Source organism: Puma concolor, chromosome C1, assembly GCF_028749965.1.
Source record: "Puma concolor isolate L17-30 chromosome C1, mPumCon1.1.hap2, whole genome shotgun sequence".
Classification (NCBI taxonomy): Eukaryota; Metazoa; Chordata; class Mammalia; order Carnivora; family Felidae; genus Puma; species Puma concolor.
Genome location: NC_141674.1, coordinates 43,788,120 through 43,800,232, shown reverse-complemented (window position 1 = coordinate 43,800,232; position 12,113 = coordinate 43,788,120). Strand labels below are relative to the sequence as shown.

The 12,113-nt window shown below is 38.5% G+C and overlaps 1 protein-coding gene across 6 annotated transcripts in view; it reads left to right on the top strand.

The window, feature by feature from the left end:
* The first annotated feature begins 16 nt into the window (after nucleotides 1-16).
* The window catches only part of IFT25 (intraflagellar transport 25), a 42,356-nt gene continuing 30,259 nt past the window's right edge, over nucleotides 17-12,113 (top strand). The window contains exons 1-4 of one of the 6 annotated variants that reach the window (XM_086717049.1): nucleotides 34-106; nucleotides 2,227-2,362; nucleotides 8,127-8,196; nucleotides 9,769-9,881. In XM_086717049.1, the coding sequence (XP_086573175.1) occupies nucleotides 9,784-9,881 (98 nt within the window). In that variant the 5' untranslated portion in view covers nucleotides 34-106; nucleotides 2,227-2,362; nucleotides 8,127-8,196; nucleotides 9,769-9,783. Of the gene's footprint in view, nucleotides 107-160; nucleotides 273-695; nucleotides 2,363-8,126; nucleotides 8,197-9,768; nucleotides 9,882-12,113 lie in introns of those variants that run through there. The other 5 variants (XM_086717050.1, XM_086717046.1, XM_086717045.1 and 2 more) reach the window with 5 other exon arrangements.

Below are 12,113 nucleotides of genomic sequence, written 5' to 3'. Positions count from 1 at the left end.
CATGAGGGGCGGGGCCGGGCTGGAGGCGGGGCCGGGCCCCGGGCTGGAGACCTGAGGGCGGAGGGCTCGGATCCGGGAAAGGTGGAGATTGCGCATGCGTGTTCGCGTAAGGGCGGGTCCCCTGGGTCCTACAAAGCCCCTGGGATTAATATGAGCTGGGGGAGGGTAGGCGGCGCGGGCTCGGCCGCTGCTTTGAGGAAAGGCCCTAGGGTGGGGCTGCGTAGCTTAGCCGCGAAGTTAAGGAGAACTCGGAGGCGGGGCCTGCAGGAGAGGTGGGGCAAAGAACCGGGAGTCGAGATAGGAGCGCGCCCCGAGAGCGCGGCTGAGAACCGGGACGGATTTCGCGGGGCGGGGCCTGTGGGTGGGATGGAGCGAAGAGCTCGAGTAGAGAAGTGCGCGCTCCCGGGAACTCTTTGGAGGCTTGGAGTAGGGGGCGGGGCTAGGGGCCGGGGCGCGCTGCGGCGCGGCGGGGCGGGGCGGGACGGAAAGGAGGTTCCGGAGCCTAGACTATCCGCCCGCCTGGAGCTAACAGGAGCGCAGGCGAGCGGGGCGGCGGGGCGGTGGGGATGGTTGGGCCGGCACCTGGGTGGGTGGGATCCTGGCTGGACGGAGGCGGACAGAGCGGGGAGCTGGTGGAGAGGCGAGCGAGAGTGGGGAGGATTGCGAGGAGACGCGCGGCGAGGAGGTGGAAGGCGGGAGCGCGCTGAGAGGCGGCCCGAGTGGGGACATGGATGGGGGAAGTCTGACGCAGACGCCAGTGGCATTCCACGAACTTTTTTGAGCCCTGAAATGATGTTTTCACTCTCAAAAGGGAAAAACAATTGCAAATCGAAATTAATAAGTCTACCAAAATAACCTCTCAACTGGTACATAAGCCATATATTATAAATCACGATGTGGGTTCATTTAATACATTTTATACAATTTGGAGTGGGGCGATCAAGTCTGAGTGTTTAGGACCCTCGGAGGTCCTGAAATGGCCTTGAACCGAGAAGGGTTTGGGTTGGAAGCGAGGAGGTAGTGTCAGCTGGTTTGCCTTTCTAGGGATACCAAGCTGAAGGCGTTGGCCCCTGGGAGTACCAAGTCAGGGATGCTGCGAAATTGACTCCTCTAGGTTTTCAGAAAGGGACCAGAAATGTCATGTGAACTGGAGATTAAAGGGTGGCTAAGTCGCCCTGGGTTTAAAGTACAGGGTAAGACAGCAGAGAAGTCCAGGGTCAGGGACCTTAAAAGGTGCAGAGGATGGTACCTCAGAGTGCACCCCCTTTAGTAAACTGAGGCCCTAAGGGAATACCTGATTTAGAGTAAGGTATCCCAGGGTGGGGTTTAGACTACATCGCAAACCTGCATCTTGTAATTGTGGAAGCAACATATCTATGGAGTTGTCTGGTGGGTTTCTTTGGGGCTAGTTTGCCTCTTTCTTATTAACCACAACAAAGGAACCTTAAAGAGAACTCTAGTTCTGCCATTAAATAATTACATCCAACACAGGAAATAGGAAGGATATTGACGGACATAAGGAGGTATGAAATGAGTTTTGTGTTAAAGTACATGTTGGCTTCCCTCAGACAACTTAGATGATAATGTGAGGCAAGAAAACTGAACGTTTAGCGTATATCCTTTCCATATTCATATACTACACATCAATGCTAGATACTTTTCCCTAAAGCGTAACTTTTTTAAAGCATATTCTCTGCTTAAGTCTCCAACCCCCACATTTCCACCCCCAAATATATTACCATAAGGTTTTTCCACTTCTTTACTATTCACATTTTGGGCTAGATAATTATTTGTTGTGGGGGACTGTTCTGTGCACGGTGGGATATTTAGAAGCATCACAAAATGCCCACTAGGTGCCCATAGTAGCGTGCACACACACACACACACACGCACACACACCAAGTTATGACAGCAAAACTCTTTAAAAATTGTTGGGGCACCTGGGTGGCTCAGTCAGTTAAGGCAACTTGACTTTTGATTTCAGCTCAGGTCATGATCTCACGTCATGACATCAAGCCCCACAGGGCTCTGCACTGGGTGTGAAGCCTACCTAAGATTCTCTGACCCTCCCCTGCTCTCTAAAAAAAAAAAAAAAAAAAAAAAAAAAGGAAAAAAATTGTCATATGTTCCTGGGGGACAAAATTACCCCCAGTCCTATTGAGAACCATAGGATAGAGCCCATTGACTTTAACCTGGCTTTTAAGATCCTTCATTATCTGTTCTCAGTCTGTCTTTCCCAGAACGTGATCCAGTCTAAAAGAACCACCAATGCAGGAATCCTTTCTTTAGTTTCCTCCATAAATTATCTACTTGTCTGGGACACTTTCAAGGATGGAAAAGACTTAAAACCTTTACTTTGCCAGTAAGTTCTTTTATCTGTGATGTCTTTCTTCCTGTTTAAAATTTGTATTTGTTGAGTCCAGTTCTCCCTCTTGGAGTTGTAAAAGAAAAATTCTAATCCTTTTTTCGTTTTTGAACACTTGTGATATTAATCGCATTTTTCTCTTTTGAAACATTCGAGCTCCTAGTTCTTTCAACTTTCTCCATGTGATAATTCATAGATCATCAGGAACTTTTTGTTTTCCACTGACAAGATGAAGTCTGACAATGTCCTACTTAAAATATACTACCCAGAACTGAACACGATTCTGGATGTAGATCACATTATTACACATAACATAGTATAATACTTGTTGCCTGTTTGTCCATCTTCCTTGACTCTGAGCTTGAAGGCAAGAACCAAGTCTTAGTCACCATCTTTGTCTTAGGTTGTAGTCATCTTTGCATTACTAGCAAGCACAATGCCTGGTCCTTAGTTAGTATTCACAAATTTTGATGGATATAGTTCCTCCTTACCTCTACTGCTATAATCTAAGATAGTACTCCTCTACCTTTGGGGGGTGGATATGTACACTCTTGCCCTATACTGTGACTTTGTAGTGAACCAAACCTATACATATCTAGATCAGTGGTCAGCAAACTTCTTCTGTAACGGGCTAGATAATAATTATTTTCACCTTTATGAGCCTTTGGATCTCTATGACAGTCACTGTAACACAAAAGTAGCCACAGACAGTGTATACATGGATGACTATGACCATGTTCAAATAAAACTATTCATGGATCCTGAAGTATGGGTTTCATATAATTTTCATGTATCACAAGATATTATTTTAATTTTAAAAAGTAACTTAAAAAACATTCTCAGCTGATAGGCCATACAAAAGCAGATGGCAGGCTAGATTTGGCTCAGAGGCAGTAGTTTGCCAACCCCAATCTAGACCCAATCCTTGTGTGATTGATTTTTTAAGTCTGAGTATGGGCGTTTATTGTTATCCTTATTAAATATATTATTCATCGTACCCCATCTTTCTGCCTTGCTCAGATCTTTTTGTGTGCTAATTCTGTCATCCAGCATATTAGTTGACATTCCAGCTTTGTGTCATCCGCAAAATTGATAAGCATACTTTTTCCATCTTTAATTAATAAAAATGTTGAATGGCATAAAGACAGAGGTCTTTCATAGTTCATTCTGTTCCGTTAATCATCATTCTTTGAGCATAGCCACTCAAAGAGTTATATAAATATCTACCTAAAGTACTGCCTGTCACCCAGCCGACATTTCTCCATCTGGTCCATGTGTATCTTGAGAGGCTTTGTCTGAAGTTTTGTTGAAATGTTCAGAACATGTCCCTAATTGGTAGTGACTCTATCAAAAAACAAGAAATGTTTGTTATAATCTTTGTGAACTAATGTTATTGCTCCTTCCTATTGTACTACTCTCTTATTTATGTTTTCAAGGTTATCGTTTTAATACTGAAATTTGTTAATTTTATTTTTCAACGTTTATTTATTTTTGGGACAGAGAGAGACAGAGCATGAACGGGCGAGGGGCAGAGAGAGAGGGAGACACAGAATCGGAAACAGGCTCCAGGCTCTGAGCCATCAGCCCAGAGCCCGACGCGGGGCTCGAACTCACAGACCGTGAGATCGTGACCTGGTTGAAGTCGGATGCTTAACCGACTGCGCCACCCAGGCGCCCCAGAAATTTGTTAATTTTAGAATTTAGTTGAAAATTAACACCCAAATTCGTTGATCTGTATTTCTAGGAATTTATCATCTTTCTTCAAACTAAGTACTAACAGCATCTAACACTAGTTCTCTGGTATCGAGAGTATTAAATGCAAGAAAAAAGCCAAAAAAAGAGGCACAAGTAGAAAATGTCAGAACATATCCCTTTTTTCTTCACCAATCTCACCATGGCTTTCAACTCTATAATACTAGATTTTTAAATTACAATAAAAATGAACTTTATGCCAATAAATATAAAAACAAGAAATAGATAGTATTTTTCAAAATTGAAATTTCAGAATTGATTCAAGGCAGTGTGGAAAACCTGAAGCGAACAATTGAATTTGAAATAGTAAAAACAAAAAATGTGCCTAGAGAGATTTTAGCAGGCTTACAGGATCAAATAAACTCTGTCTTATATAGATTGCTGACATATTTCACTTAGCATAACACTCTCCAGTTCCATCCACGTTGCTACAAAAGGCCGAATTTCACTCTTGGTCATTGCCAAGTAGTATTCCATTGTATATATAAACCACAACTTCTTTATCCATTCATCAGTTGATGGACATTTAGGCTCTTTCCATAATTTGGCTATTGTTGAAAGTGCTGCTCTAAACATTGGGGTATAAGTGTCCCTATGCATCAGCATTCCTGTATCCCTTGGGTAAATTCCTAGCAGTGCTATTGCTGGGTCATAGGGTAGATCTATTTTTAATTTTTTGAGGAACCTCCACACTGTTTTCCAGAGCAGCTGCACCAGTTTGCATTCCCACCAACAGTGCAAGAGGGTTCCCGTTTCTCCACATCCTCGCCAGCATCTGTAGTCTGATTTGTTCATTTTAGCCACTCTGACTGGCGTGAGGTGATATCTCAGTGTGGTTTTGATTTGTTTTTCCCTGATGAGGAGTGATGTTGAGCATCTTTCCATGTGCCTGTTGGCCATCTGGATGTCTTCTTTAGAGAAGTGTCTATTCATGTTTTCTGCCCATTTCTTCACTGGATTATTTGTTTTTCGGGTGTGGAGTTTGGGGAGTTCTTTATAGATTTTGGATACTAGCCCGGTAAAGAAAAATTTTAAATAGTCTTTTAAGTTAGTAATATATGTACTATTTCCAATGCTCTTCCTTCCCACTCATCCAGGATTCAACCTGAAATCCTTTCCCTTTGGCCCACAGCACTTCCTTTAATATTTTTTGTAGTGTGGGTCTACTGGTAACAAATTCTTTCAGCTTTTGTTTGCCTAAAAATGCCTTTATTTTGCCTTCACTTTTGAAGATGTTTTTGGTGGATATAGAATTCTATATTTTGTCTGTTAGCACTTTAAAGATGTCATTTCATTGTCATTTGGTCTCTATTGTTTCTGATGAGAAGTCAGTTTTTATTCTTGTTCTCCCAAATGTAATGTTTTTTTTTTTTTTTTTTGCTTTAGCTGCTATTAATTTTTTATCTTTTCTTTAATTTTCAGCAATAAAGATGCTCTAGGTGGGGTTTTCTTTGTTGTGTTTATCCAACTTAGGATTCAAGAGCTTCTTGGATCTTCGGTTTATGCCTTTCATAGATTTTGGAAAATTTTCAGCCACATCTCCTCAGATTTTCCTTCTATAGTATTGTTTTTCCTCTCCTTCTGGGACTCCAATTGCATGTATTTCAGAATAGTTTGATAATGTCTCACAAGTATCTGATGCTCTGTTGTATTTCATTTTTTCTCTGTATTTCATTTTGGATCATTTCTGTTGACCTATCTTTAAGTTCACTGACCCATTATTATGTTGGATCCAATCTGTTGCTAAGCCTATCTAATAAATTCTTTATTTGAGTTACTATGCTTTTCAGTTCTGGAATTTTCATTTTGTTTTTCTTTAGTTTCCATTTCTCTGCTAAAATTCCCTTGTCCATCTTTTCACTAAATTATCTAACAGATTTATAATAGCTATCTTAGGTAATTCCAGCACTTGGGTCATCTATAGATCCGCTGAAGTGATTTTGTATATTGGATGTTGTGTTTAAAAGAACAATAGATCCTGAAGTAGATAATGCTTTTTCCCAGAGAGACAATTTTCTTTGCCCAGCAGCCAGGATAAGGGGCAGATCACTTTAGTCCACCTCAGGATTGGACTGAGTTATAGTTTTATTTAAATAGTTTCAGTTTACAAGGGTGCCTTGGCAGCTCAGTTGGTTAAACGTCTGACTCTCGGTTTCGGCTCAGGTCATGATCTCGCAATTTCATGAGTTCAGGCCCCACATCAGGCTCTGTGCTGACAGTGTGGAGCCTGCTTGGGATTCTCTTTCTCTGTCTCTCTCTCTCTCCCTCCCTCCCTCCCTCTCTCTGCTCCCTTGCTTACACTGCCTCTGTCTCTCTCAAAATAAAGAAATAAACTTAAAAAAAAATAAAAATAAATAGTTCAGTTTACCTCTAATTTCAGATATTCAGTTTGCCTCTAAATTCAGATCAGTCCCCTCCATCAGGGCTTTGGGATCTAAGTACCCAAGGTCACAGAAATCTTTCTTTGCTTTTCAGTTCATACCCAACTTCCTGTGAAGCTCCACTTGGGGGACGATTTCTTTGATTTTATTAGAGGTTGAGCTGGGTTGGGGCTGGATTGCATCTTTACTTAGTTGCACTTCAAGTCTATGACACAGTGATATGGGTAAGTGTCAAAAACAATGATGAAAGAAGCCGGATACAAATGAGTACAAACTGTATGAGTCTATGTATATGAATCTCAGTCAAAATTAATGTAAGAAATAAGGACCATACTTAACCTTGGAAAGGTGGGAAGGGTAGTGATTGGGAGGGGGCATGCAAAGGGCTTCTGAAGTGCTGATAATATTCTATTTCTTTACCTGGGTGTTGGTTACCTGGGTGTGTTAACTTTGTGAAAATTTATTGCTCTACATACTTCTGATTTGTGTTCTCTTCTGTTTATATGTTATAGTTAAGCAATAAAAAGCAGGGGTGGGAAAACTCGTACACACACACACACACACACACACACACACACACACACACAAAGTTAAAAAGAAAAATCAAGCTGCAGAGTAGAAGATATTTGCAACAAATATAACAAAGGATTTGTATCCAGAATATTTTATTTTAAAAATCCCCATAAATCAAAGAGCAAAGGACGACAAAAGTTTTAAAAAGCAACACAATAGAAAAATGAACAAAGGATAAGGAAGAGCAAATAACGGAAGGAGGCCTAAACGGCTCATGATCATATGAAACAGTATTCAACCTCACTAATAATTATACAAATATGAATTATAACCTTATTGAAATATCATTTCACACCGATGAGATTGGGTAAAGCCAAAATATCTAACAATACCAAATTGGTGAGAATATGAGGAAGCAGAAACTCTCATACATTGTTGATGGTAGTGTAAATTGTTAAAATTTAGACATCTAGTTATCAGTTATTGACTTGAAGATATGCTGATTCTAAGTTTCTGCCATTTTACTTCTGTAAAGAGACTTTTATCATAAAGACTTTCTCCCACATGTGCTAAGGATACATACACAAAGATACTCATTTCAAATTTGTTTATAATAATAGCAAAAAATTGGAAACTTACCCAAATATTCATCATTAGAGAAATAGAGAAAGACCTGACAGCAGTTGAAGTGAATAAAGTAGATTTATATATATATCAACACGATTAAAAACTTGAATGAAAAAAGCGGATAGCATATGGATATATATATAGAGAGAGAGAGAGAGAAAGCATTTAAGTTTTAAAAGAACAGTGCATGTCATTTATGGATACATATATGGTAAAAGTATAAAAACATAGTAAGTAGGCGTATTTATCAACTTGAGAATAGCTGTTACCTTTGGGCAAGGAAAGAAATGGGCAAAAATTTTAATATTTATTAAATCTGGACAGTGGGTACATAGTTATTTAACATATGTGATATTCTCTGTAATTTGTTGATTGTTTATTTGAAACAGTTTCACTTTTTAAAAAAATCAGACTGAGGCTGGAGTATGAAGGGTGTTGGAAGCTTTTCTCCTTTTTCCAAACACTCTTTGTCTTTTAATTCTTTATAGATTCAGCTTCATAGTCACTTTGCATCTACATATTGGTTTGTGCCCTGTCACGACCAGATCAAGGAGAAAGGTGAGTGAGATCTGATAGAATCTTGTCTCATCTTCTGTCTTATCTACCAGGATCCATAGTAGAGCTCAGTGATATCTTTTCAGGATACTTCTATTAAACTTAAAATATTACCATATAATAGAAATGTCTTGAAACCCATGACCCAAGTGACTGATGTAGAATTTAAAAATAAGCAAAAGCTTGTCTTCTCTCTTATTTTATATTCTGCATCAAAAAAATAATGATGGTAAGGTACCTTTTAAGTTGTGAATAATGTAGTTTGCTATTTTCAGTTGATAAATGTATGGGTAAACAGTCACAAAAACATCTGCTTTTATGTTCCAGATTTTTTTTTAAAAAATGTTTTTAATATTTTTATTTATTATTGAGAGACAGAGTATGAACATCGGGGGTCCGAAAGAGGGGGAGACACAGAATCTGAAGCAGGCTCCAGGCTCTGAGCTGTCAGCACAGAGCCTGATGCAAGGCTGGAACTCACAAACCGCACACTCATGTCCTGAGCCGAAGTCGGATGCTTAACTGACTGAGACACACAGGCGCCCCATGTTCCAGATTTTTTTTAATTTCAGAAATATGGGGCACCAGGTGGGTGGCTCAGCTGGTTAAGTGTCTTGGTTTCAGCTCAGGTCATGATCTCATGGTTCATGGGTTTGAGCCTCATGTCAGGCTCCGCACTGACAGTGCGGAGCCTGCTTGGGATTCTCTCTCTGTCTCTCTCTCTCTCTCTCTCTCTCTCTCTGCCCCTCCCCCACTCACTCTCTCTGTCTCTATCTCAAAATAAATAAATAAACTTAAAAAATTAAAAAAATAAATTTCAGAAATATAACAATATAAATAATTTTCTAAATTTACTCAGTAATTCAGTGAAAAAGAATGAAATCTTGGCATTTGCAACAACATGGATAGAACTGGAGGGTATTATGCTGAGTAAAATAAGTCAGTTGAAGAAAGACAGGTATCACATGATTTCACTCATGTGGAATTTGAGAAACTTGACAGATGATCATAAGGGAAGGGTAGGAAAAATAAGATAAAAACAGAGAGGGAGGCAAACCAGAAGAAACCCTTAATACAGAGAACAAACTGAGGGTAGATGGGGATGGGGAAAATGGGTGATGGGCATTAAGGAGGGCACTTGTTGGGACGAGATTGGGTGTTACATATAAGTATGAATCACTGGATTCTATTCCTGAAGCCAAGACCACACTGTATGTTAACTAATTTGAGAATAAAATATTTAAAAATTTACCCATTAATTCATGCCACTTTAGCTTGTTAATTGGTTCTATATCATTATTGAGGACTTTTAATTTTAGAATCAGAGAAATGATGTCAGAGTAGTCAGTCTTGTTTTGTGGAGTTAGAGTAGTAGAAATAATCATTTTCTTACAGATTACTGCTGGGAGAGGTTAGAAGTTTACTTATGTAAATAAACGTTAGAGTCCCTTTCATTTGTTGAATAGCTTGGTTGTTAAGCTGTGTGCTAGGCAACAGGCTTTCTCTGTCTTCCTTTTCTCAGATCAAGTTCAGAGAATCAAGAATTTACTATTTTTATTATTGTTTCGTTTGCAGATTAAACACTTTAAGATGAAAAAAATTGACCTGTGTTTGAGCTCTGAGGGGGCGGAAGTGATTTTAGCTACATCAAGTGATGAAAAACACCCTCCTGAAAATATGATTGATGGGTAAGAGTTACTATTTTTTCTTCCTTAAAGTCTTGATAGTAGGTCAGTGAACCCCTTGAGTACTGGGACTATGCTTTGCAACAACCAGAACTTTTAAACATAGTTTAATAAATGTTTAGTGAGGTATATTACTTGACAATATTCACTTTTGGTACCATTCCTGAAACCAATTCAGTTGTGTATATTTAGGTTTCTGATCCTTTCTTTATAATTCTTAAACAGACCTTTTATACAAATAGTTTTTTATGAAGCTGTTTAACAAGGCAAAACTTCAAACAAATAACTACTTCATTTTATGAAAGAGTACATTTTAATATCTGGTTATGATTTTATTCCAAGTTTTTTTTTAGTTTATAGGAATAAAAACATTGTAACTTCTCATTTACTGCCTATGTCCTTAGTGGTCTAAGCAACATCTTTGCTAAACTGAATGCTTAACTTCCTGCTATCCACATGCATTGTTTGGTTCTCAGCTTCTTGTTATCATTCCAATTTCCTCTCTTCACTGTGTTAGAGCTTATTCTAGGTAGATAAATATCATTCTCAGGCTTTTGAATTCCAAGAAAAAGTAGTTAGTGGGAAATGTCCTTTTTTAATAGTTGTGACCATTTTATTACTTTCTTGAATTCTCTTTCTTGATATCTGTACAATGGCCAGAGTTTGACTCATAGAATCATATAATTTTAGAGCTGGAAAGACTTAGGAATTTATCTTAGGTAAACGTTTTATTTTAGACTTGTGGTAAGAGAAGTCTAAAGAGTTCAAGTACTAGTTTTAATTATTGAAGGCAGAGCCAGTTATAACACAGATCTTGTGGTTTTTTTGTGTGTGTTTTATTGTGAACCCCATGTACCTAGATAAAATTCTAGCAACTCAACCTCTTCCTTTAAGCCTAGTTGTTATCTCCTGTCTGACATCTGTCCCTTTGCCCTCATGTAAGATTAATTTACCTTTGTGTTGGTCTGTAAAAGAATTTGCTATATACCTCTATTACCTTATTCCTTTATTATATGATTATTTATTTTTAATATTTGTGTCCTCTCTTAACTATGAATTCCTACAAGTTAGAGACTATGACTTACTCAGATACTGTGACTTACTTAAAATAATTGTTGAGTAGCTTGAATTTGACCATCAAATATCAAACTCAAATTATATTGGAAAGTAGCTGAGGACACACACACACACACACACACACACACACATGCATGTATTACTTTATATTTGCATAGGGCTTTATAGTTTCATAGATGTTATGTCATTTGACCCTCACCATAAGCTTGGGAAATAAGAGGCAAGATATTTTACAAATGTATTTTCAATCCATTGTAAAGATGAGGAAAAGGATAATCAGAGGTAAAGATGACTTATTCAGAATTACACAGATAACCAAGGGGTGGAATCAAGATTAACACTCATGTCTTTTAACTCCTAGTTTGGGGTTCTTTGTACCATACTATCATAAGTCAAACTTTAGGTTTGAATCCGAAACTCAATATCTGTTTTTTGCCTGTGCCTCTTAATCCTTCGTCTTTTACTTCCTAAAATTCAGGTAATAGTTATTTGTCCCACTCTGCCTTGGAGTAGAGAAATTAATGTGGGGACTGCTGTGAGGATACACAGACATAAAAAGATTCACCTTAAGTTGTTTTCAGAAATAGAGATCTTTCCAAAGATCAATCCATATTAATGAATGATTAAGGACATCATACTTAATTAGACAAAACCCTTAGTACAGAAAACTATATGGAATGAAAGTAGTTACTGGACCTGACAACTAAGCAGAACACATCAGAGACTTTTAATGCATATGCATTTCCAATAAATACAATTAGACTTTATACAGTAGATATTAAAAATTATTCTCTGCTCATGGGTTGGTTTGTCTAAACGGAAGTAACCATAGAATTATTTGGGGAAAACAATGCCATAAATTTGCCCCCATTAGGTAGTTCTCCCAACTCTCAATTTCCTCAGGAATCAGAGTTAAAGAAAGTGATTATATTTCTACTTGCCTTTGACTCTATTTTTGCTCTCTGATATTTAATATATCAATGAAAAAGGAGAAAGGAAGTTCTGCACTAGAAAAAAACGAGTGAAGAGAAAAGGGAGACGGAGAATTAGTCCTTTCAGCATAATATAGAAGAATACTAGATTTACAATTAAAACCCTGGTGGGGGTGCCTGAGTGGCTCAGTCAGTTAAGCATCCAACTCTTGATCTTAGCTCAGGT